Source organism: Kalmanozyma brasiliensis (genome assembly GCF_000497045.1).
Source record: "Kalmanozyma brasiliensis GHG001 unplaced genomic scaffold PSEUBRA_SCAF9, whole genome shotgun sequence".
NCBI classification, from domain to species: Eukaryota; Fungi; Basidiomycota; class Ustilaginomycetes; order Ustilaginales; genus Kalmanozyma; species Kalmanozyma brasiliensis.
The window spans coordinates 63,669-89,071 of record NW_015961992.1 but is presented as its reverse complement, the minus strand read 5'-3'; the positions used below and the strand labels follow the sequence as shown (position 1 = coordinate 89,071).

The following is a 25,403-nucleotide window of genomic DNA, read 5'->3' as shown; positions in this document are numbered from 1 at the left end:
CGCGACGGCACTCCATTGTTGATGGCATCGGCACATCGGACGCGCAGCATGCCTACATCGACACGGGTGGAGGAGGGCTGGGTACGGCTTTGCTTCCAGATTGAGCTGGACTTGGGCTCATAACCTGTTGGGAAAATCTCAACAGGTTGTGAGCCTCAGCCCAGCTCGGTCAGCGAGTAATCCGGCAGCACTCGCACTCGCTCACTTCGTCGCGGTCCTTCTACGATCCTGCATGCAATGTGAAAACGGAGCAATTGTTGTGATGAAGATGTGAATGCTGAAAAGTGATGTATGCAAATGCTGAATCCATGGTATGCGGTTTGAGATCAGGTGTATGCAAGTGTAACTGAAATGATGTTCGAGGGTGATGCCAGGTGATATTTGTATCGAAGCGATGATTGCCCTGGTGTTCTTGCTCAATCTTCGAGCCGTGCTTTCAGACGAGCGAGGCGCGCCTCCAGACCCAGCAGCGAGCCTTGCAGCGCAGTGTGTCGTTGGTTGAGGCCCGTCATCATGCTGACGTCGGCGACCTTGGTCGGCGAATCGACGTCGTGAGTCACTTCCAAGGTCGGTGTGAAGCTGCTCTTCCTCAGGTTGACAGACGACGACGAAGTGCGGATGCCAAAAGATCTTGGCAGCGTATCACCCATCTTTCGTCCTAGCCTGGAGGAGGCTGGCTTGCTTTGCGCGCCAGTCGCGACACTGTCCGGTGGTGCCAGCCGGTCCATTTTCGACTTGGCGGCCTCGCCGTTCAGCTGTTGCTCCGGCTCCTCGCACAGGGTAGACGAGCTGAGGCGACTTCGGAAGCGGCCGAATCCGCGATTTGCCTTCGTCGTGCCATCCTGGCTGCTGGGACGCTCGGCGGCGACTTTCTCTTTTTCCTTGAGCGAGAGCACGCTCGAGAATCGTCGGATCGTGCGAGTCGGCAAGCTACCGCCTGCCACCGTGGCCCGCATCCGATTCTCGACGTGTCCCAGAATGAAGTCGTCCTCGCCGTCTGCCGTCACAGGAGGCGACGATGAGAGACCGGCCCCAAGTCGCAAAGAGGGCGGAGCTTGGGCGTCGGCCTTGGCACGGTCGCTCAGCGAAAGCATGCTCGTCGCGCGTCCCATGCCTTTTGCGTTCCGGTATTGCGACAACATCTCGCCACTGTCTTTACGGCGAATCGTCCTGGTCGGGCGCGCCATGTCGCGAGGGATTCCAAGGCCATCGCCGTGCCCATCCGAGCTACCAGGACCATCCCTGCCGTCTCGCCAAGGTGGTATCGCTCCGAGCACCGGCACGTACGACATGGGAGCAAATGTCACTGAAGTCTTGCCCAAGCTCGAAGAGAGAGCCTCGTTGCCGAAATCTGGCGATGTCTTGCCAGATCGTTGGAAGGACCCAGCCCGCCCGCGAGCGCGCACGGGAACGAAGTCGGCGCCATGCTCGTACGAGGCATCCCGAGAAGAACTGCAGGAGCGCATGGACTGGTCGCTAAGCAGGATGGGAGGCGAGCTGCGTGCGCCTGCTGCCTCCAAGACCGCTGCCACCGACGGAGCCGATGCAAAAGCGTCCGTTAGCGGAGGACTTTGAGCTCGCTTTGGTTTGGTCGGTGTACCGCGCTCCTGAGCTCTGATGAGCAGCTGTCGCGCGCTCTTCTTGTGCTTGAGACGGCGTCGACCGGCGGTAGAGTCGTCCGACGCGTCCGAATCGTACATGTCTATGTCCATCGCATGCTGCGTTTGCGCGAATGGACCAAAGTGCGGTGACTCGTTCAAGAAGGCGGGTAATTGCAGATCCTGCGGAGACTCGGGCGGGATCACCTTGAAGGTGGCACGCGGTGCGATCAGGTTGGCTTTTGATGGGCGTTGCCGGAGAGCACCAGGTTGTTGAGATACCACGCTGGCTTTCTCTCCTTGAGGTCTGTCCACTGGCTCTACTGGCTTCGCAGCTTGAGCAGGGGCAGGCACAGGCTGCAACGCTTTGCGCGTCGAGGCATTTCGCGACACCGGCACCTCTGCAGGCACAGCCTCCGGAGCCTTTCGTGACGGCTGTGTGGTGACGGGCTTCGAACACGACAGCTGTGGGTCGGTAGAAGAGCGAGGCAAACCGCCTGGCCTCGCGGTTGACGAAGTGATTGGTGTAGCTGGCACAGGCGGGACACGTGCTAGGGGCGCGACAGGTTGCTTCTTCCGAACGCTCTTCTGCACCGCTGCCATCATCTCGTCCCAGGCTTCCCGTTCCGAAATGTCTCGAACGGCGTTGCTTCCTCCCGATTGTCGGCTATCGGATCCGACGCTTCCGCCCCCAGGCGTAGCAGACCTCGCTCGATCCAAATCCCGACGATAGAGCAAGGGCTTCTTGCCACCGGTGAACTTGGATTTGCGGGCTACGGACGCCATTGGGAACGGGTACGGCGAAGCTGGGACAGCAGGTGTGTAATTTGCCGAGGCATCTTCGGGGATGGGTGCCTCTTGCCCCTGCAACTGTCGGAAACGTTCGTGCATCGCCATGTAGGACGGCTTGCGTGCGGGAGTGACAAAATTGTGCTGTTCGGAGAGGCGTCTCGCCATCGATTTGATGGGCTCCGCGCGGGCATGCTGACCAGGTTCGATGTTTTGCGAGGCTGGCTCGGGTTCGAGGGGTGCGACGGGACTCGGTGCGAACGACGGCGGAGTAGGCAGCATCGTCAGCGAATGCGAGGAGGGCATGCCACCTCGATGGAAGGGCGTAGAAGCGACAGGCGTGCTTGCAGGCCAGCCGCTTGGCGAAGCTGCCGCTTTGTGTGCGAGGTCATCCAAGCTGGCGACCGTCGACATGGCACCGGGCGAGATCGTTTCTGGAGGTTCGGGTGCGCATGAGAATGCGTCCCGTTGTGGGAGATAGCTGAAGCCGATGAATGTAGTATCGCAGTCCGACCAACGCGGCGCCGAGCGAGACATGTACGGCGAGCTCACTGCGGCATTCTGGGAGCTGTTATCTCGCATAGTGAAGGACTGCGACGAGGAAGCGAGCACTACGGCGGGCGAAGAGCAAGACCTCGGCATACCTGGGGGAAGCGCTTCGACGGCTGGCACCGCCGCTGCTCCTGCTATGAACGCTTCGCGTTCGTCATGCTTTGCATTGTTTTCGAGATTGTTCGCCGGAGTTCCTTCGCCCTCGTACCAGCTCTGCTGCTGACCATAGAACTCGGAACCGAGCTCTCGGGAGTCAGCAAATGCAGGAAAGTCGTCCGGGTTGCCATCGTAGAGGGCGGAGAACGAAGGTAGGCTCGAGACGACAGAGAAAGAGTTGTTTTGCAGCTGCGCAGCGATGCCTTCAGCAAGCCCACCTTGCTGGCCTGCCCCGGTCTGGGATTGCAGGTCAATTGCCTCGGCGTTCGGAGCAAAGGGTGGCTGCAAGGGCCACTGCAAGGACCAGTTGATGTTCTCGGTGCGGAAGAACATGTGCCTCTGGACTTCTTCCGACGACTTCCGACCTAGGCGGTGCCTGGCTGTCGTCAACAAGCCGTGAATAAGGCTTTTGAGCTGAGGTGAGCAGTCGACCGAGTCGTCAAAGACGAGCGATTTCCTGTGGTCCTTGATCTTTTCGTAGGTCTCTTCCATCTTGCTGGCGAAGAAGGGCAGAACGCCGAAACGCATCTCGTACAGCATGACACCGAAGCTCCACCAGTCGACCTCTGGGCCGTACATGCCAGCCACTTCTTTCGGACCGTCGTCTGGGTCGCTGGATGAGGTCTGGCGACTCTGACGTTTGAGACCGAGCATGTCATCGAGACTGGATGTGTCGCACTGCTGCTGTCGCTCGAGCACTCGCTGTTCCTCTGCCTCGAGCACTTCGGGGGAGAGGTAGTCACACGTACCCGTAGGCTGAGAGCAGTAGAACGCCCACACCTTTCGGTCGGCTGTTGAGAGGGGATGTCGAGCTCGTCCGACGTTGGCAGAGGTGGGTCGAGCACCAAAATCGCTGAAGGGGGCTGCGCTCGAAAAGTCACAAAGCTTGAGATGGCCACTCTTGTCCAAGAGGAAGTTACCTGGCTTGATGTCCCTGTGGGCGAAGCCCTGGCCGTGCACCCAGGCGATGGCCTGAATCATGTCGACGCTGTATCTGAGGATCCAGTCGTGGGTGAGCAGACCCGTGGCGGCTCGTCCCGGATACTTGGCACCGCAGTTGCTTGCAGCCATGAGAAGCTCGCAGAAGTCACCGCTAGGCACGTACTCCATGAGAACGTGTACCGAGTTCTGGGTCTGGAAAGCAGCTAGCAGCTGTGGTGTCAGAAGCTGGAGTTCTTGGTTGTTTGTTGTGTCGTGCTTGTTGGATTGGCGTTGAAGGAGTTTGGTCTCGTTGATGGGGGTCTGGATGGCTGCATTGCGTCTAGCGAAGCCTTTGACGAGCGACTTGAGCACATAGATACGACCATCGAGTCGGTTTTTGACCACCTCGACAAGGCTGCCCGCGCTCTTCTGCAGCACCTTGACGGACTTGAAGTCCTGTACTGCCAAGCTGGCCTGGCGTAGATGTTGCAGTGAAGAGCTCGCCGATGCTCTGAACGGATTGGGGTCCTTGTCCGGCAAGAGACCCTGCGCGGACCAGGCTATGATCAAGCTGATATCAAGCAGCCTGTCGATGGATGGAGAAGCAATGTCATCTTGGCTCTTGCCGGCGTCAGCGTCTTGCAATGAGGCACCGATGCTGCGTACGCTGCTGTGACTGATCTGAAAGTCGCGAAGCGCGGCTCTGACCCTCTTGGTTTGGAGCACTTGTCGTATTGTGTCGTGGCGTTCTGGCCATGGTGGCGGGCTTTCCGTCATTGTGAGAGAGCTGAGAGCGAGGTTGCGTCTGTGATGCTGAGCATGGAGCCGGCGTATGTGTGTGGCTGTGCTTTGTGACTGCTAGAGAGACATGTTGCGCGATTGCAAGATTGCGCGTGACTGCTGCGGTGTGGGACTGCTCTTCGTGTGGATGTCACGCTCTGTCTGCACCGACGCTTATACGTGACGCGGCCGATTGAGTACAGTGGCCCTTCAGCGACAAAGTTAGCTGCTTTGAGGCGGAAAAGCCGATGATGTCGACGCTGATGCGGAGTGATGAAAGCGAATGTGAATGTCAAGCGGTCGTGGTGGCGCCTTTGCGGAGGTTCATATGATGTGGAGCAGGTGCCTCGGACGGGCAAACGAGTTTGTAGGAGCAATCGTCGGATGCGGTGCGAAAGGTTAAAGCGGGGTTGATCACGTTGACGAGTCGGGTGAAGCGAGGTTCTGTCGGCGACTGTTGCTAAAGCAGTGAGTCTGAAGGGTCACTGTCTGTCAGCTGGCGTCTTAGGCTCTATACAGAGGAAATGGAGCAAGAGCGATCCTGGTGAGAGGTCGGATCGTCCGCTAGGTATGAATCCAGCGTCGATGGAAGTGTGCTAGGCAGTAAACTAGCTATGCCGTTCCATGAGCACCTGTGATGAGGAGCTTTTGGCGTTGGTGAGTGTTGGTGTTGCTCCACATTCGAGCCCTTAGCCGCCCGCCAGCCAAGACGAATTTTGACTCTCAGCCAAATCGAAGAAAAGCCACAACAGACCGCGGTGAGCTAGCCAGCCTCTTGCCCTGTTTGTTCTCGACGCGTTTAGGCTGCCAGAAAAGCGGCACAGGGTCGTGTGCCGACTCCGAGATGTTGTGTTCTCGGCAAGGCAGACAAAGGGCTCTTTACAATGGACAGCATTGCAATCCTCTCGGTATGCTGAGCTACAAAGTGCCGCCTTGAGCTGGACTCTTCCCTCTTGCAGCTCGGATCCATCCACTTTTCGTTGTTTGCCAGCAGATGATGACCTCCGTATTGTTGTCGATCCAGCAGCACATGTTGCCAAAGACGGATCGATGAACAAGAGGCTGCACGCTAAGGCGTACACGAGCTCAACAGCCGCCACATGCTTCGGACCATCTGCAGTAGCGTGCATGGCACAGCAACGCTATCAAAACATGCTGCGCTGTACCTGGCGCTTGACCGATGCGAACGGAATCATTCTCCGGCCGGGCGAGCGGTTACGGACTCCGCCTTGGCTCTTCTCAGTGCGCTCGGTGGACATGTGCCAGGATGAAGCGAACGCCTGGGCTTCCGCTGGCAAGACTACGTCACGACATTGCTCCACGCATCGACGAGGGTTCTGCTCACTTTTCCTTTCTCATCTACCAGAAGAAGATCGTCCGTCCCAAGTGTCCCTATGGCAACGACCATCCTCGCACCGAGACTTGATGGTCGCACGCTCTTGCAAGCTCGCAGTGTGGCTGGCAACGATGCAGAGCACTTGATAGGGACAGGATGAAGCATATCGAGCCTTTGCCGCGGGAGGGCGAGCTTCGGGATCGGCAACCGATGTGCATGCAAATTAAGCTTCCCCGTATGCACTTTACATTTTCCGAACTGGCGGGACCACCTCCGCTCCCAACTCGCATGTGATCCCGTCGCCTTTCACGCCATTCGAATGAGCCTCTTCGATGCCAGTTCATACTACATACAGTAGCAGAAGAATGCCCTTCTCGCGACGATGAGCGGGCGCCACTGCGCTGCAGAGGGTGTGGCCAACAGCGGGGCACGTCTAAGCCTGACAGCTCGACATCTTGACGCGTTTGGGGCGGCACGTGACGCGCCGCTCTTTTGCTTTTTTAGCGCTCGAATTTGTGGTCCTCCTTTTCTGCTAACCTCTTCTCTTTGCCATGGCTTCCGGCTTGCTTGGACTTGGACTCCTCGGAGACGACCAACCAACGGTCCGAGAATCCTATCTAGCAGAAGCAAGGTTTGCCTGAGCGAGACATCGGAGCGAGTGTCCTATCAGCCAAGCGGCGCTTACTCCAAACCAACCTCGCCCAATGTATCCCTCGAACGACACCGTACACCCCACTGACATCGCTGCGTTCTGATGATCCGTGCAGCCACCGTCATTGCGCATTTTGGATGGAAGCGTGCGGGGCTCCGCGTTGCATATGACCTGCTCGCGCCGAGAAGGTCCAACGTTGATCGCGATCAAAGCGCTTGGCGGACCCACGCCCATCGTCGCCGTTGCTGGCCTCCCTTTTTGGGGGAAATGACCGGTATATCGACGCGGGGAAGCCAACGTACTTTGCTTCGCTAGCCGAGGTCGCGTAGGCCATTCCGTGGGAAAAAAAGATGAGTCCTCGCTGCGACCAACCCAAAGCCCTCGCCTGGCGTACGTTACCCACGCCACAAAGTGACCAGGGGGTCATCAAATTCGCCTGCAGACGGTGCCTTGGCGAGACGGCCTGCTTTGCGCCGAGACCAAAGGCCGTCGTCACTCTTTTGACTTCCTCGCACCGCCTCATCTCTTCTTCACGCCACTCTGGGTTGTCCTCTCAGTACAGGGGCGTGCATACTGCCATCCTTGAGGCGGAGCTCAAGCCTAAGCCCGACGAACGAGCTTGACCTGACGCTCGCATCGGTGGGCCGAGGGATCTTCCCCCTTTTAGACTTCTCGGCTGTACCTCGACAGGGTTGCACGGTCCTCTCTTCCCCACACACAACGACTTCCTGGATGCGACGTAGCGGAGGGTCCGTCAAGGTGGTCGAGTTCGTCAAGTGACGCATCAGTCCGAAGTTCGGGATGTCGATTCTTGGCTGTACAGTATACGAACGCGACTAGCCTGGCTGAAGCGTGATGCGGATTCGATCGAGATGCGATCGGCCTCAGCGAAACCCGATTGCTGCAAGGCTCAGTGTTGCTTTTCACGCGACGAGCCACGCGAAGCTGCAAGATGTCTGTCTCAGAAAAAAAATTAATCCTGGCCCGATGCGTCTGCTTTCGGAGAGGTCAAGCTTGACGCAAGCTGGAATCCTTATGCTTTCGACAGCGATGAGCTCAGCACGTTGGCAACGACGGCCGCACCCTCGAGTGACATGATCGACGCTGCATCTGATGACGAGCATGGCGGAATCATATAGAAGCCTTTTCAGCTTCCGCAACGAGATACGGTACGACGCAGCCGCGACACATGTCCAGTCCATCCGTGGTAATCAGAAGGACCGGGTCCTTTTCACATGTCGAGCTGGTCGACCATGCCATTGTCCGTTCAGAGAGTTGAACGAAGCCGACGAGTGCATGGCGATTAGGGACGGTGTCATTGTTCTGGTAGACATTCAAGCCGGACGCATATTTTACCGCGGCTCACAGACACAGAAACGTCACCGAGGTGGTGACCATGACCGAGTCACTCATACACATCCTGCAGGACGGCTATGGTGAAGTGTAGACGATTTGTCCACCAACGAAAGCCGCGATGCCGATCGAGGCAAGCCACGCAGAGCCCATGTCGGGCCTGCTTCGTCGCAAAGTTGACCGTGTCCTTGATATCGAACAAGGTAGCTGTCCAATGCATTCAAAACGGTGATTTCGCAGGCAAGCTGCACGTGCCATTCATCATCATCAACGCCAACGTCGCCATTTGCTCCCTCATGGCCGAAAGCGTGCTCCCTCCTGGCTTTCAGTCTCGAGAGCCTCTGCACCTTCCAAGGGCTTGCAGACGCGCAAGCTAGAAGCCAATGGCGACGTCGGTTGTCAAGCATTTCTCGTGAGCGCAGCAGCAAGGACCCTTGCAAAGCGGAATTGACAAAGCCGTTCCGCTGTGTCAAGGGTACAGCGGAGAGCGAATACTGTCAGATCCAACAATGGAAGCCTTTTGGAAGAAAAATCCGGCAGCAGAGAGGTAGAGACAACGAGGAAGACATGCTATGAATTCAAAGCCAGCCGCGTGCCAGTCGAAATGAAAGGGTCCCTCCTCCTTCTTCTGACAAGCGTGAAAGCGAGCGAGATGCTTTCACGAAGGTTGGGGTTCACAGGAGCGGCAAGTGCAAAATTTCCTTTCAAGTCGACGCTCTTTCTGCTCCCCTTCTCGAGGCCAATCTCGATCCATGTGCGTGTGCAAGTGGTGTTCTGAGGATCACATGCCACGGTGTGCCGATCCGAGCATTCGATAAGAACAGGGCAGAAGACAGTGCTCTCACCATCGCGAAACGTCATGAGGTTGGCACACGAAAAAAGTTCTACCGAGTAAGCAAACGACACGGCCACAGTTGGACATGGAGAACGACTCTCTTAACTTGACCTGAAGAGAGTATCGCTGCGCCTCCCCGGGCAAAGCAAAGAGCAAACAGAAAGTGCCGTAAAGTCGATTGCATTCGGCTTGCTCCAGAACCAGCGGCATCTCTTTTCAGTCTGAAGATGGCGGAGAAGAGCGTGTTGCCAACTAGAGGGGTGCTCTCTCGCTCCGTCTTCGGTCGAGCAATCCGAAGCGGGAGCTCAATCACCCAAGCAGAGAGAGCAAGAGAGTCTGTCGCTAAAGCCGAACTGACGACAAAGCATGAACGAGGCTGCGTCGAATTGTTCACACGCTCAGTTTTCGGTTGAAACTTGCCTTGCTGACAGCTTGCCAGCCGGCCAAGCTCGCACTCACGCGCCTCTCTCGCTCGCTTTGCCTCGCTTGCTCCATTCAAAGGTTGAGCCTGCCTTTTGCGCCTCTCTTTTGTTCGTTTCGAAACCCTTTTGCTTTCACTTTGAGCCTACGCACTTTGGCGCTTTTCAGCACTTCCCCTTACTTTGGCTGCGCACCCTCTCTCGCTCTTCTGTACCAACGGAGAGCAGCGTGGCGCTGCGTTGAATTGCACTTCGCATACCTCAGTCACTTTGCCGCTCGGTCAATCAGTCACAATCCTCAGCCAAACCAGCTCGCCATCAGCCACGACGTCGGCCTCTCTGTCTTCATCACCTCATCCTGCCTTCTCAACCGTCAATCACATCGCACACCTCTGTCGGTCAACTGCATATCGTCTACGCGCACAACCCACCATCGCCAGCTCGCTCGACTCCTATCCGACTGGACTTTGCCGTTTCGCACCGGAGCTGCTCTCCCACCATCACCACATCGTCGACCCAATAGCATCTCAAGCATCTTGGACTCGTCTTGCATGTCCTAGTCGTCGAACCGTACTGATCGACGCATCTAACAACCTTGCACCAACGTCAAGGCCAGCATTAGAGCCTTTGCCCCAGCCTCTCTGCTTAAGGTGGGCGCGCAGCTGCACACTTCCAGCAACCTCCACGCCTGGTGCCTGCTTGCACTTGCACCCGCTTCAGCTTCGTCGAGCCCTCCTTGGCTCTTGATAGTCGACCAAAGCACTCAACGGCTGTCACCCTCGTTTGCTTGCGGCCTGCGACACCAGCCAAGATAGTCGCCGGCAAATCTGGCTCACGCTCCAAAGCCAGCCACAAGCACCCGAATCGCTCGCCAGTCACTGCACGGATGTGTCAACGCCGCCAGTGATTGTTGCCAGCTTGCAGTTCTACAGGTGCCTTGCAATAGGGACCCCATCTCATCGGCCTCTCCTGGACCATTTGCATCCCCCTCGACGACAAGACTGATCTGCAACATCCAGGTTCACCACAAACATGGCGTCCACACCCGACGCTGGTCTCTCACACGATGAGCGCTGGACCGCGCATCGAGCTGACCGCGAATCTGAATCCGTTCAACCACCCAGTGAAGCATCCACACCTGCTCCCACTACTCCGGCTACACCACCAACAGAATACCTCACATCCTCACAGGAGTTTGCGCGGCCAAAATCCTCCACATTGCCCTCAAACGGACTCGGTATCGATGCAGAAGATGAAGACGTGCGCATTGCTATCATGGCGTTGGGTGCCATGAAGAGTCTCGACGATTCAAGCAACCCTTTCAACGATGCTAGTGCCAGTGCCAGTAGTAGCGCCGTGTCATTGGACTCGCAGAAGCCAAGCAGCAAAACACCAACACGGACCTCGTCGGCGATATCCAACTCAAGTCTTACTTCCACCGCAATCTCCTCCCCAAACTCGACCCCGACCACGGACCTAACGCAGGACTCCGGCGCCGAATCTCCTGCTGGCCGCATGTCTGGCCCCGCGCGCCTCGGCGATCTTCCCCCAGATCTCAAGCTTCCCGCTGTCATCCAGGATGAGGACGGCAACGAGCTCGAGGTCGATCCAGAAATGATGAACGACGCCGACTTTTTGCAGCGCGTCAGCCATCTCCCCCTCGTACGCGGCACGCTGCGCGCCTACGAACTCGGCAAGCAGCGCAGTAAGGTCGTCAAGTACGGTGCTGGTCTCGTTGAGAGCTCGGTCAAGTCCATCTCAAGACCCGTCGTGAGCCGTCTTGGCGCCAGTCTCGGCGAGCGTGGCGTAGAGCAGCTGGACGATTTCGCCTGCCGACAGCTCGATCGCATCTATCCCTCTGCCGTCTCCTCTCCCACCAAAGAAGAGAAGCGTGGTATCCTCGACGAGGTCGACCGCAAAGATAAGGAGGAGTGGCAGAACATGAGCCCCGAGGAGCGCGAGAAACGCAGAAACGCCTACACGGCTCTGCAGCTCGAAGAGCGCGAACGCAATCTCATGGTCAACGAGCTTCGGCAACGTCGCGGCAAGGGCGCCAACCTCGAGATCGAGACCGCCGGCTCCCCGCAAGGCTCCGCTACCGCGTCAGACAGGAGTAGCAACACGCCCGTGGACGAATCCAAAGCACAGGCCGACGCCTCAATGCAAGACGTCGACGATGACAAGAAAGCCAAAGCGGACGCAAACAGCGCAGTCGTGCGAAGGAACGCAGCTCAGACGTTGCCATTAAAGAACAGCCGATGGGGTTCGATGCTGGTCGAAGCGGGTGCCACCGCGGGTGGTCTTTCGGCCGCCATGAGCGAGGAGTCGATGAAATCGCTCAAGTACTGCCTTCAATGGTTGCAGTACGCCACGGCGCACATCGAGCACCAGATCACCATTCTCCGCGACCTCATTGTCAAGCTCAACCACGGCGAACTCGACGTGTCTGGCACCGCTGTTCAGAACCTCGCCAACATCAAGGGCGACGTCGTCAACACGATTAGAGGTGTAGTGGATGTCATTGGCAAGTATGCGGGAGGTGCGCTTCCCGAACCGGCACGAAACAGTGTCAAGGCCTTCATCCTCAGCCTTCCAGCGCGATGGGCCACGATCAACCGCAGCTCAGCAGCGAGCTCGCCTTCGGGTTACTTTGGCAGCAGTCCCTCGTCGCCTTCCTTCTCCCCTGCGCATATCAGCGAAGGCCCTCAGTCGCCGACCCATCTCAACGCACGCTACCGCGGCGGAGCAGGCAGTCCGCGCGATCAGATGCAAGCGGCAGCCACCGCCCAAGCTGCCAACCGCATCCTGACACTTGCCATTGAGTCGCTCGACATCCTGCGCAGCGTGACGATTGTGTTTGGCGAATCGCTCGACCGCGCCGACCTGTGGGTGGAGCGTCTTCGCATTCTCGGTTTGCAACGCAAGCGACAGCACGACGCCAATGCGAGCGAACCGCAACAGATCACTGCCGGACCGTCGTCGGTTCCGCACTGGGAGAGCGCGCGGGGCTCGTCGATGCGTGGACGTGCCAACTCGCCCGGGGGCGATAGCGATGTCAGCATGGACACGAGTGCCTCGACCAAGCGACGACGGACGCGACAGACACCTTCCGGGGGGTTCCACATGTCCCGCACACCGTCGGCATCCCAAGGCGACTCGGAGGACGATGAGACCGAGACGGAGAAGACAAAGTCACCACCCACGGGTAGCAGTGCGACTTTCACGGCGCATCATCATCTGCATCACGGCAGCGCGAGACGCGCACCGGGCACAAGGAGTCGTGCTGGAACAGGAGGGAAACATTACCCCATGCACCCACCGACTCTGCCTAGCCCGCTCCATGCCACGTTTGCTAATGCGAACAATGGCGACAAGCAGCCGTAGACGTGGGAGGGTGTTTGCGTTTGATCGACTTCAAGCCCCACCTCAGTCGAATGTATTTGTACCGCTTGCACTTTTGAAGCATCACTTTCTTTTTACCGATCGGCAACGTTTGAGACCGACTTGAGAGCGGCAAAGAGGGGCGTCTGTGAGAGGGTCTGAATTTCACGAGTTAGTCGCCGCGCTTCCGGTCTTGGACATTATCGCTTGGGGATGTCGTCTCAGCACAAGCCACACATCCAACCGCACAGAGGAGTGAAACCATCTTCATGTCTGCGCATTCCTCGTTCACGCCAAGTAGTTGTACATCCCCCTGCCGCCCTCTGCCCTCTCCAAATACTCGCGTTCGATCAAACTCTCGATTCGCTTCTTGATCATGCCCAGATTGGGTTGGAACCTGCTGGTCAACTGTGTGATCGTCTCCTGGACCAGCTCGTTGTGGCTGAGCTGTTTGCGATTCTTCATGATCCGAACGATGCACGCTTCGACGAGGAACGCGCGCTCCTCCTCGACCTTTTCGTTGGTCGCTTTGCGTTCCTTGGCCGTTTCAACGCGCGCCGCGATCTGCTGGATCTTGAACCGCGCGAGAGGACAGGTGAAGGTGGTGTTGAAGACGAACGTGTCTGTTGGGCTGACATCGCGCGACTTGGGCGTCTTCGTGAGGATGCGGAACTTGGCACATGCCAAAGACTGGAGTGTGCGCTGCAGGTCGTGGTCCGGAATCTGCGTCGCCCGCGCGATGTCTGCGTACGACAGCGTCTGTTCCGACTCCTCGTCCGAGTCGAAGAGCAGCAGCACGACGAGCGCGAAGGTGGAGAGGTTGATCTCGTGCGTCCTGGCGCGGAAGGCGACGCGAACGTCGGCAGACCCCATGTTTGCATGCCACGTCAGCACGCGTCCGTTGTGCTTGGACTGGTAGAACTCCTCGAACCGCCGCCGCGCCTCCATCAGCGTGTCCGACATGACGCAGCTCGGCGCCTGCGCGGAGATTGGCCAGTTGGTGCTCGTCAGCACGTTGACCGACAGCGCAAACGGCATCGGCCGATGCGAGTTCTTGACCACCCGTGCAAACTCGTCCGTCGTCTCCTCGCTCGTCTTCATATCGTTCAACATGCCTTGCAGCTTCGCAACGTAGCCGTGGCCCGATTCGATCTTGAGCTTCGCCATCATCCCCCGTTCGGCATCGTCGCTGACACTGCGACCTTGCAACAGACGCTTGGCAAGGTGCTGCTTGTAGTACCGCTCAAACGTATCCTTCTCGTGGAGGAAGCGGAACACCGAGATGGTCTTGCGCAGAATGTCTTCCACTTCGGCTTCGGTCTTGCCCTTGAGCCCCTTCTTGAGGTTCTCGTCGATGAAGAGCGAGATGAACTCGGGCGCGCGCTTGTTAGTATTGATGAAGGATTCGAAGGCTTCGTTGATGGCCGTCTCGCAGCCCGTGTCTTTGGCAAAGGCGAGGTCGAGGATCGAGTCGAACTTGTTCTTGAACTCTAGGACGTCTTCGACCCAGCGGATGGCGGTTGCTGCCTGCGGTGTGGAGGCATCGGCGTCTGCGTTGGGCTTCTCTCTGGTCTTGCCCTTGGATGAAGAGGCATCCTCAGCCGGACCGTCGGTGGAGGGTGCTTGCTGGGCGGTCTGGCTGGTGACAGCGTCGTTGATGAGCTTGCCCTTGGTGGCGATGTAGCTCTTGAGACCGAGGCGCAGCGTCTGCGGACCACCAGAGACCTTGTTGAACAGCGTGTAGAGTCGACCGAGATCCTCTTTGCGATTGTCGTCGAGCATCGACACCAGACCGGAGCCGGGCATGTTGAGAATGGTCGCTAAGTGATTGGCAAGGAAGTTCTTCTCGAGCAGGTGCTGCAGCGGCTTGTGCGTCTCTGGTTTGAGGTAGACCGAGACGCGATCCGCTTCCTCCTGCAGCCTTCTCGCCACATGTGCCAGATACTTGGCAGCGTCTCCCGCGTCGAGCCATCGGTCTGCTTCGGCGGAGTAGAAGGCAGCTGACGTCTGCAGGAAGGCCGGTTCAAAGTCGCTCGAGTAGACCGACGTGTCGTGATTGATCGATGCTGACGGCTTGTTCTGTGTGAGATCGGCGAGCATGTCAACGTTCGACTTGAGCAGCGAGCGACTGATGGCGGACCCTTCACGCTCGATCTGGATGTGAGTGAGCAGAGTGCTGTAGAGGTAGATCTGAATCGGATACTTGGTCGATCGAATCACCGAATCACGGAAGATCTCGAGACCGAGACGATTGATCGATGGCACCTTTTGGTTCTCGACGTATACGCGATCGACATACTTGAGCACCTCGGAGAGCTTGGACATACAGCTGCGGTGGTCGAGCCAGGTATCGCGGATGGCTGTCATGAGACGCTCGCCCGCCTGGATGCGGGCCACAGCATCGGCGCGGTCACCAGCTTGGGTGGCAGACATGGAGGCGGCTGCAGTGGCAGCAGAAGTTGCACCATCAGGACCATCGGCAAACGAGTCGTGGTCGTCAGCTGTGGCCTTGCCTTTGCCCTTGTTGGAGCCACTGCTGCTGCGTGCCCCAATGGGTGTGTCGGCTTCGGTACGCGATGACGAGGAAGAAGCCGCCGCTTGCGACTGGCTGAGCAGTGAATCTGGGAGGATGATGCCTGCTGAGACTGAAGCAGCGCCTCCTGGTGGAAATGCGGGGATGATCTTCTCTCGACAGAGCTTGTCCAGATGCTGCTGGACTTGCTTCTTTACGCCATGATAGAGCATGTCGCCCTGCTGATAGAGGACGAGGTTGTAGGCGTAGCGATAGTGCTCCTCATAGCTGAGCTTGGAGATGTTGTGGTTCTGAATCTGAGAGATGGCGTGGACGAGCCGGAGCCACATGTCTTCGATCGAGACATCGAGACCGATCTTTTTGGGTGGCTTGAGCTTGGTGCCGCGGGTGCCACCAGGCCTTCGCATGGAGCCTGGTGCGTTCATGGTGGCGGTACGTAGGAGCCAGTTGACAGCGCTACGATGTGAAGGGGATGGGTGGTGCCGATAGCCTCGCAACAAGAAAGTACGACGCTGCAGCTTCTGTGCGGGCAGGAAGGGCGAAAGGGCGATGAGCTTGTAGACAGGTTGCGCCGGTCGGAGCGAGTAGCTCGTGCGATGATATGGGTTGTTTGCGCTATGAAGAGCAGGGTCTTAAAGCTCTCCTCGAGGCTGCAATGTCTAGGGAATCGCGGGAGAGGTTGATGTATGTGCTGAGTCGAGGAGGAGGAAGAGGTGGGCTGCTGAGCGTGCATGCAAGCAAGCCAACACCTCGACTCGCTAAATCAAAGCCAAAAGCTCCACCTCGAGACATCACAAAGCACAAAGCACAAAGCGCAAAGCACAGCACACGGCGCAATTTCAAACTCACACTGATGCCGTGCGAGATGATCGCTGTGTGGGGCTGCTCTTTTCCCGTTTGTTTGTTAACGCGTCGCAGTCGCGGTGACAGCCAAAGTAAGAAACAGATCGCCGATTCCATCTTTCTCACTCAACGCGGACTCGCTCGCGGTGCTGCTGCAGAGCGGAAATCCACAAAGAAATGCCAAATCGAGGGCTCTTTGTCTGTCTGCCTGTCTCCGCGTTCTGGTCGGGTGCTCGTGCTCGTGCTTCTGGTTCTGGTTCTGATTCTGATTCCGCTTCTGATTGACGCTGCTTGATGGGCTTCGCTTCGGTTGTGCCCTGACCGTGATTTTGTCTCGACCCGCTCTTCTCTGCATGATGGATTGATTCGTGAGTCCGCTTGGCTTCGATCGCTTCTCCCCTTGCCCTCATCACTCGCTCGAGCTTCTCCATCCTTCACCTCACCTTGGACTCTGCCAGCTCGAACGCGGTCACTCCGACCACAACCCTCAGCTCAGCCGGGCCACTCGAACGCTTTCGCTCGCTCGCGTCCGCTTTCTCTTCAACCTCAACACCAGCGTACGACACCCTTTCGCGGTGCACATCCGACTTTCCCACGAGCTCACTCAGCCATCCGCAGCCTGGACTCTCAGCTCAAGGTGACACCGCCTCGGCACATCTGGTCATCCTATTATCCACCGCGGCTGCGCCGACCACACCACCGACCCTCGCGAGCCAGCATCTGGCGAGCAATTCTCTGATCAGCCATGGCATCGCTCGGCCCGCAGATGGCTGGGGTCAAGAGACATGCCAATCATCCTGATCGGTACGATCATCCACCCATGCCTCATCATCTGTCCCAAGATCCGTACCAGAATGGCCCAGGTAAGTGTTCCTTCTCCATCCGAAACAGTCGGCTTGTCCGCTGCGTATCAGTGACAATCCAAGCCACTCGATCGTCGGCACCGCCGCTGGCGCACATCTGCTCATCCCAGTCACAACCGCTGACCTTTGACTTTCTTTGTAATCCTGACTCTGCTGGCAGGCTACCCACCTGGTCCTTCGTATCCTCCGCGCGGCGATCCTGGGCGTGCACCCGTTGGCATGCACCACCATCGCCCACCCTCACCGCCTCCCATGTCTCATCGCGACCCTCGCGCCGGCATGGGTCCACCAGGTCCCAACGGTCCTCCTCCGCCCGGCATGATGGGCATGCCTCCCAACGACCGCTACGCCATGCCACCCTACGGACCCAACCCAGGCCAGCGTCCACCATCTCCATCCTGGCAGAACCAGCAGATCTACCAAGGCCCACCACCGCCTGGCGCATCTTCACTTCCCCCTCACCTGCATCAGCAGGGCTACAACAACGGCCCACCGCAGCATCGTGGCTCACCGCACATGGCTCCCCACATGCCTTTGCCTCCACCTCACCACGGTGTTGGGCCACCGCTTCCACCTCACAATGTCGCCGGCGGCCCTGGCAGCGCCATCTCTGAGTCACACGCAAAGCATCTCGCCTCACCGGCATCTGGCAGCCGCAAGTCTCCCAAGCCCTCGGGCAAGAGCAGCCGCAAGGATAAGAAGGACAAAGATGCCGCAGCTGGATCCGCAGCCATGGCTAAGAACGCGAGCACCGACACATCCGCATCCAAGCGTGGCGCCGCCAAGGCTGAAAAGGCGGCTGCAGCAGCCGCTGCCGCTGCCGCTGCCAACGCGGCGAGTGGCGCTCACTCTGCTTCGATCGCTGCCGCACAAGCCGGTCTCGACACAACGGCAGGAGGCGCATCCGGTGCCACCGAGAGCAAGAAGGACAAGAAGCGCAAGGAGGTCATTGACCGTATCCACCGCATCCATTTCGAGACCATCGAGAACCGCGAGAGCCTCTACCAGGAGCTCTACCACGCCCTCACTTCGTCGTACGCCACGCTCCTCTCCAACCCAGCCCGGTCAAGACACTACACGCTCGAGCTCACGCGACTCACTCTGCAGCGCGATGCTGCGCTACGAGAGACGGCGCTGTTGCACGCGCATCAGCTCGAATCGGCGCGCCTTGCTTATGAAAACGAGAAGCACAAGGTGGACGAAGAGGCGCGTCTCGCCAAGCGTGGCGCGCGGGAAAAGCTGCTTGCTGTCGTCGAGGCAACTAAGAAGCGGCTGCAAGAGGAGAAGGAGGGTGGCGACGTTGCCGTCGATGCCTTCTTCGACAGTGCTCAACGACCTCACACGACACGCAAGCTGCGCAACAAGGCGACGGGCAAGAGAGGTGCTGGTGGTGCGGACGAGAACGACAGCGATGCACCCGGTGCTGGTGCTCGTGGCGCCAATGGGCACACTGGCGCGACCGGAACAGGCATTGTCAGTGGGCTGCAGGAGCTCATTGCGCTGTCTGGGTTCGGACGCGAAGAAGTGGGTGGTGGCGCGCGTCTTGGTCTCACCTCGGGCCTCGATCTCGGTGGTCTGGGTTTGACGTTCGGCGGTGGCGGCGATCTGCTATCGGGTGCTGGCATGGGCGACAGCAGCTATATGGGTGGTGGAGCGCGTAACCTCACCGTCGTCGGTGGGCCCAATGGCACCGTAGGCGGCGTCAAAGGCGGGAGCAAGAAGAAGGGCGCTTCGAAAGCAGCTGCAGCCGCAGCCGCCGCCGCCTCGGCCGCAGCAGCACGCGAGGCCTCGTCCACGGGTAACGACGACGACGACTCGGGCAGCAGGGTGGCCGCCGCCGCCGCCGCTGCGGCAGCAGCTGCAGCAGCAGCGGCCGCAGCAGCCGTCATGACCACCTCGGGCGGCAGGCTCCGATGGGACGCTGGCAAATCGCTTAATCAGCTCACACCGGCCAAAGATTTCGAGATCGAGTCGGATCTCATCAACATTCGCAAGACCAACGGCAAGCGTGCTCGTCGCAAGTGAGCTGTTGCTGCTGCACGGGGCGCGGCTATGTGATACCTGATTTGACTGTAATGTTACTTGTACACTGTTCTTGCGTGTGGCGTTGTCGGCATTGTGAGCGGGGACAGACTGTGGATGGGAGGGAGAAGGTGGAGCCCGATGAAGCGACCGATCGAGTGAGAGCCGGTAGAACCGTAAGAGGAAGCAAAGCACAGCCAGAAGAAATGACCGGCGTCGCTGAGCATCCGCTGATTTCCGCTGGAAACGCGCAACGGTCATTTCGGATTGGTGCGCCGAAAGCAGGTCTTCCTTCTCTCCCATTGTTCCTAAGCCCTCAGAACGAGCCTGCTTCCTCCAAGCGACGGCGACGAGGCTGGGATCGACGGGCACATGCCACATGGAAAACGATTGAGGCAGGCGCTTCAACAGGGTCTAGCTTGATTACGCCGCCTTGAGAGGTTCTCGTCTCAAAAGGAATGGCGGTTTTGGCGGTACTGACAGGCAGGAGTCACACGCTCACCGGCGTATTTGGGTGACACTGTCGGGCTCGAGCACGCCTCCATCCTCAATGCAAGCTCGCTGTCCCAAGCTTTGAGAAAGTGTAGGAGTTGGCGGACCTGAGCTTGGAGCCGAGTCAGATGGCGTGGAAAGAGCCGAGCGAGCGCTTATCAAAGGGGACTGGCAGGCACGCAATCGGCTTTTTTTGGCGTCGGCCCACGTCGATCCGTTCTGCGTGCCGTTTCGCCTTCCCGTGCCTCGCGTTTCTCCCCCACTTTTACGCGAGCCCAAATCCGATGCCGGCCTGCTCACCGGTGAGAAGGCACGCCATGCGGTCGTATCAGGACTTTTCGTGATGCTCATTCAATCGATGCCATTGTCATGGGGTGAAGAATACCGATGATATGGATTGGTGTTGCTCGAGCCTACCCTATCAAGGGTGAGGATCTGGTCGTGTGACGAACGAGTCTAGTGGGTCAAGCGGCAATTGAACCTGTGAAGCGTGCTGCTGCTGTATCGGCGGTACAACTGCAATTTGCCGCGGCCATTCCGTTTTCTCTTTGCCGCTGCAGCACACGGTAGAACTGCTTGCCGAACATTTGGCCGGTCTCTCCACTCTACGCCGCTGGGCCTGCCGCTCTCCCTCCCTCGCTGCGAGTCACGTATTATATGACCCAAACCCTGCAATTTGGAAACTTTGTCAAAAAATCGGCGCAGCTGTCAGAAGCTGCTCGGTGCAGCAGAGTGAAATGACTGATACTACGCCCTATGCTCCGCTATCGCCGCTGTGTTCCATGGGAGTGTTGCTCTTTGGTGACGCAGCTGCCCAACATGCGAGCACATCTGTCACTATCTGCTCTGCTTCTTGTGACTCGTCCTCCATCACAAAGACATATCAGAGCATCCATTCCATCCCACAGAACGACTTGTCTGGCATGGTCCCTCTGACTCATCAACTCGCGAGCACTACATAGCATCCCTCATCATTCATCGACTGCATTACCTGACAGCGTCGCTACTCATATCAATTCTACACGAGAGTGCTCGTGATCATCAACCATGACGCGCTCAAGCACTGAGGACCAGCCCTCCACGGCCCAGATTGCCGCCACCAACAGCAACACAGCAGCATCACCGTCGTCATCATCAGCATCAATACCATCGCCAGCAGCAGATCCCACGTCGTCGTTACCACCAGATGTAGAAAGCCAAGCCCCTCGACGCAACAGCTTCGACCGTCGTCCATCGACCATCAATGGCTCGCATCTCGACCACACCTCGTCGCACGATACGACACACAGCCTTCACCGCGCCTCGCACGACGACCACCACCCCGACGGCACCACGGCCGCGCCCACCCCCGAGACATCCACCGAGCACAAGGTGCCCGTCGCTCTCTCGGACCAGACCAACTTCCTCCCCAAAAAGCAAGTCATCCTCGTCTTTGCCGGTCTCTCGGCCGCCCTGCTCGTAGCGCTGCTCGACCAGTCGATCATCTCCACCGCCCTCAGCACCATCACCTCCGACTTCCACGCCGGCAACGAGTCCTCCTGGCTCTCCACATCGTATCTCCTCACCTCCACCGCTGCCAGTCCCCTTTATGGCAGGTTCAGCGACATCTTCGGGCGCAAGACGTGCATCATGGTCGCTCTCACCGGCTTCTTGATTGGAAGCGCGCTGTGTGCCGCCGCGCAAAGTATCACGCAGCTGATCGTCTTCCGTGCGCTGGCAGGTGCGTTTGGTGGAGGCATTGTGTCATTGGTCATGGTCATCGTGGGTGATGTGGTGTCGTTGCGCGAGCGTGGCACCTATCAGGGAGTGTTGGGGGTTGTGGTGGCCCTCGCCAACGCTGGTGGTCCGTTGATTGGTGGCGCACTCGCGTCGGTTGGCTGGAGATGGTGCTTCATCCTCGCTGTGCCTATCACCATTCTTTCGCTCGTCATGGTGATTCTCCTGCTGCCGCTTAAGAAGGTGGAAGGCAGCGTCAGGGAGAAGCTCGCCAAGATTGACTATGTCGGCACAGCGCTGGTGCTCGCAGGCAGCGTCTTGCTTCTGCTTGGACTCAACTGGGGTGGTCAACAATACCCCTGGTCCAGCCCGCACGTGCTCGTCACGCTCATCCTCGGCATCGTCCTCTTCATCGTCTTCGCCATTGTCGAGGCTCGCGTCGCCGCACTACCCCTCGTACCCATGCGCCTCTTCAAGATCCCCACGGTCTGCAGCGTGCTTGTGCAAACCGTTTGCTCCGGGGGCATCTTTTTCCTGCTGCTCTTCTTTGTGCCGCAGTTTACGCAGGTGGTCAAGGGCTATTCGGGCGTCAAAGCCGGTGTGCTGCTGATCCCACTCATGGCGGTGCAAGCGCTCACGTCGGTCGTTGCCGGTGTCGTCGTCTCCAAGATCGGTCGGTACAAGATCATCATTGTCGTTGGATTCGGCATCTTCTCCATCGGCGTGGGATTGCTGGGACTGCTGGATGAGACCTCGAACATTGGCGAGATGATTGGCTTCTTGATGCTGTCCGGGTTTGGCGCAGGTGGCACGCTGCAAGTCACCCTGGTGGCGGCGCAGAACGCGGTGGATAGGAAGGATTTGGCGGTGGTGACGTCGACGAGGAACTTTATGCGGTTGTTCGGTGGTACGTTATGTTTGGCGATCAGTTATACGATCCTCAACAACAGCGTAAGGTCAGCGGTGCGAGGGCTGCCAGCAGAGATCATCACCGAGGTCGTCCGAAACCCACACTTGATCACATCGGGTCGCTTCGACGCGGAGACCTCGCAGCTGCTGCTAAGGGCCTATGTGCAAGGGTTCAGGAACGTCTTCCGCTTTGGGCTGGGATTGACGCTCCTCGCTTTCGTCGTCACCGTGCTGTTCACCAAAGAGTTCAGCCTGGACAGGAAGGACGACGAAAAGAGGAAAGAGGAGGGCAAACAGTGGTACGAGGAGAAGAAGGAGAGGCGCTGGGCCAAGAGACATCCGGACGAGAGTGCGCAGGCTAGCAGACGCGCGTCGAATGAGGAACAGAGGGACGTCGAGAAGGCTTTGCCCACGGCCAAATGAGATGCAGGACGTCCATTGTACACTAGTCAAATTCAATGCAACACATCGACATCCCTGCATGCGTCGACATGAATACAAAAATGAAGGCGTGGGGCCCCTTGCGCGCCGCAGTCGTGCAGCGTGGCTCGTTCACACAATGAATGCTACGCTTGAGCTCGGGCCTCCTCGTGGCTGAGTGATGTGACGAGGTAGCCAGACGCGCAAAGTGCCTTCGCGTCAACCGACTCAGCATCCTGGCGACTCGCACTTCCTAAAGTCACATTCTGTCGACTCTCTTCTGTCGACTCAGCCTCAGCCTCAGCCTCTCTCTTGCCTTCCTACATGTCGCTACTCCGTCGCTCCCATGTTCGTCCATTCCTAAGCGCTCGTTGAGTAGGCTACATCGTCACCATGAAGCCCCCGACTGGCCCCAATAATCGCACAGCGATCATGATCAATCGTATCGACGCTTCTGTCAACGTCGACAAGCTTGCCGACCTTCCCTTTCCCGATCAGCCTGATATCGACATCTTCGCCACTTCTTACAAGGAGCGAGCAAAATCATACTATTCCATCTGCGTCGCCGTGACCAAGCTCGGCATGATGCAGCGTGCTTTGGACTTTGTGGAAAAGTATGGCGGCGTCGCGCATCTCGACACGTTCGAGCACTTTCGCAACACCAAGCGAGGTCGATTCATGGTACTTCCGAGGGACGAGATCTCAGACGAGAGCAACACGCCCGAGAGCCCCCTGGACTGGCTGTCAGACCGACGAATCGTTTCCAACGCACCATTCGACCTGGCTGTGAAAGCCTTTTGGGCAGACAACGAACAGGAACAGGTCACGACCTTGGTAGCAGAAACAGTCATCGACAACAATCAAACAGCGACCAAAGACGTTTCAGTCGCCGGAACGGCTCCAACGAGCGCATCCGTACTCTCCTTGGAGGAGCAGAGATCTCACAACGCGCAGCAACTTGCAAGTCGCTTCAACAAGCTGGCAAGACAAGCCATCGCAAACGTGCGAGAGCTCCGCACAAAGCGACTCGCATCGTCAGCCGAAGACGCCGACGATCTGGTCACTGATCACGAATACGAATCTGCAGTCAGATCTGCCTACCAGAAGCTTCTTGCCGCCGACTTGGCCCAAGACAAGGCACAGCTTGCAGACGAGGTCGTGCGCTACAAGAAACATTTCAAGCACACCGATCGATTCCCGCCCATCGTTCAGCATTCAACGATCTGTTCTCGAGATGACACCAGCAAACCGTCAATCTCGCCCTCTGAGCTGCATGACCCCAGGGAAACTTACGAATTCCCTAGTCTGGGAGTGCTACGATGGCGACTCTCAAGACCATTGAGCACACTAGAGTTTCCCAGATTGGCAAACTACGTCGAAACTGTTATGGACGCATACGACATCGACTTCGAGCTAATGGTTGTCGATCACGGAGTCGATGCCGACAAGCAGGCTTACATACAAATCGCGTTCGAAGATCATTCGGCATATCTGCAAGGCCAAAAGATGGAATTCATCTGGGGCGATCATCCTTTTGAGCTCTACTACAAAGCGGCACCTCTGCCGACGTCCACGACGGTCCTTCGACTGGATGATGTGCTCCAGAATGCAGACGACACTTCGACCTTCGTCCAGCTTTTTGACAAAACTCTTGCAAAGCACGTTACTCTGGAGCATGCTTGGCGTTTGGATGAGCTCGTCCGAGATGGAAACCAAATGGTGTCCCGCAAAGGAACCTCGGTCGTAGCCTTGGTCAAGTACAAGGAGGACCCGAAAAGGCTTTGGGACGACGGCCGTTCCAGAGAGCTCCCTGGCCTGATCCGCACATCGAACCGTTTCGTCCCGATCCTGATGGCAGATCGAACTTGTTTCTGTAGCCGCTGTCTTCAAGACCCGCACGAGGACCACCTCGAGTTCCACTTGACGGCCAGCTGTCCACGAAAGGCGAAGTGCGACAAATGTGGTCGAGTCGTCCACAAGAGACACGTCTGCAAACCACGAGCCTCTACCTCGAGGAACTAGCCGGCTGCTCCGTTGCGTCGTCTTCCCTGAGTTACACTGTCGTTTTGAAGCATCGTCCAGCCGGATCCGCTCACTGTACCGTCACCTCTGAACCAATGTATCCTCGCCGCTGTACTCCAAGCACTGTACTCTAGCATCGCACGCAAGCAAGTCCCCGGTCGTTCCACACTGCAAAGTTGCACGAGCATTGCGATTGACATCGTCTTCCATTCGGCGGGGCAGCAATCTGACATGGGTATGCTGGAGGATCCGACCATTGCGGCTCAGTAGCTTGCGCCGAACACAAGCTCTTCGTCGAACAACTCGATAAACTGCTCGTTGAGGATGCGGTACTTTTGGCCTCCCACGAATCGTCGATACTCCTCGAGGATGGCGCTGAGGTTCCATCTTTGCAGCTTGCGGAAGCAACCCACGACGGTGCCTGTTCTATGCCGACCGAGGTTGCACATGACGAGCACGGGATACGTTGTCGGTTGTACGAGGAGATGGAGGGCTTGGAGGACGACCTCTTCTGTGATGGGATCCCATGCGTTGGTCGAGTAGAGCACGCCGAGATGGTGCAGCTCGATGTTCTGGTCGACGCAAAAGTCGAGGAAGCCAGGTTCGGGTTCTTCGGGTGCGAGCCAGATGACGCTTTTGAGACCCAGCTTTTCGAGGAAAGGGAAGTTGAGCTGGTCCGGTTGGCCGGATCGGTAGAAGTTCTCCTCGACCATGCCGTAATTGGGCGGTGGCACCAACATGTTGTGCGAGTGTAAGCCGATGTGTCCGACGGGCCTGGATGATGGGCACGCTGGCGCGCGTCGATTGGGGT

The 25,403-nt window shown here is 58.0% G+C and overlaps 7 protein-coding genes across 7 annotated transcripts; 4 read left to right on the top strand and 3 right to left on the bottom strand.

Annotated features, from left to right (window-relative positions):
• Positions 1 to 416: 416 nt before the first annotated feature.
• On the bottom strand, positions 417 to 4,793 carry PSEUBRA_006235 (Protein kinase domain protein; the record flags this gene model as incomplete). Its single annotated transcript, XM_059465782.1, has 1 exon — positions 417 to 4,793. The coding sequence occupies one exon, from the start codon at positions 4,791 to 4,793 to the stop codon at positions 417 to 419; it is 4,377 nt and encodes a 1,458-aa protein (XP_059321753.1).
• A 5,630-nt stretch (positions 4,794 to 10,423) lies between these two features.
• Positions 10,424 to 12,775, top strand: PSEUBRA_006234 (Transcription factor Opi1; the record flags this gene model as incomplete). The annotated part of the gene is made up of 1 exon (XM_016439569.2): positions 10,424 to 12,775. The coding sequence occupies one exon, from the start codon at positions 10,424 to 10,426 to the stop codon at positions 12,773 to 12,775; it is 2,352 nt and encodes a 783-aa protein (XP_016289484.2).
• Positions 12,776 to 13,060: 285 nt separating this feature from the next.
• On the bottom strand, positions 13,061 to 15,730 carry PSEUBRA_006233 (Cullin, N-terminal; the record flags this gene model as incomplete). Its single annotated transcript, XM_016439545.1, has 1 exon — positions 13,061 to 15,730. One exon carries the CDS (start codon positions 15,728 to 15,730, stop codon positions 13,061 to 13,063), a length of 2,670 nt encoding a protein of 889 aa, XP_016289483.1.
• Positions 15,731 to 16,893: 1,163 nt separating this feature from the next.
• PSEUBRA_006232 (Sds3-like protein) lies at positions 16,894 to 19,036 on the top strand (the record flags this gene model as incomplete). Its single annotated transcript, XM_059465781.1, has 2 exons — positions 16,894 to 17,011; positions 17,172 to 19,036. 2 exons carry the CDS (start codon positions 16,894 to 16,896, stop codon positions 19,034 to 19,036), a joined length of 1,983 nt encoding a protein of 660 aa, XP_059320287.1.
• A 1,536-nt stretch (positions 19,037 to 20,572) lies between these two features.
• On the top strand, positions 20,573 to 22,573 carry PSEUBRA_006231 (Major facilitator superfamily; the record flags this gene model as incomplete). Its single annotated transcript, XM_016439561.1, has 1 exon — positions 20,573 to 22,573. One exon carries the CDS (start codon positions 20,573 to 20,575, stop codon positions 22,571 to 22,573), a length of 2,001 nt encoding a protein of 666 aa, XP_016289481.1.
• Positions 22,574 to 22,963: 390 nt separating this feature from the next.
• PSEUBRA_006230 (uncharacterized protein) lies at positions 22,964 to 24,592 on the top strand (the record flags this gene model as incomplete). Its single annotated transcript, XM_059465780.1, has 1 exon — positions 22,964 to 24,592. One exon carries the CDS (start codon positions 22,964 to 22,966, stop codon positions 24,590 to 24,592), a length of 1,629 nt encoding a protein of 542 aa, XP_059321752.1.
• A 263-nt stretch (positions 24,593 to 24,855) lies between these two features.
• On the bottom strand, positions 24,856 to 25,332 carry PSEUBRA_006229 (Protein-tyrosine phosphatase, SIW14-like protein; the record flags this gene model as incomplete). Its single annotated transcript, XM_016439549.1, has 1 exon — positions 24,856 to 25,332. The coding sequence occupies one exon, from the start codon at positions 25,330 to 25,332 to the stop codon at positions 24,856 to 24,858; it is 477 nt and encodes a 158-aa protein (XP_016289480.1).
• Between the last annotated feature and the right edge of the window lie 71 nt (positions 25,333 to 25,403).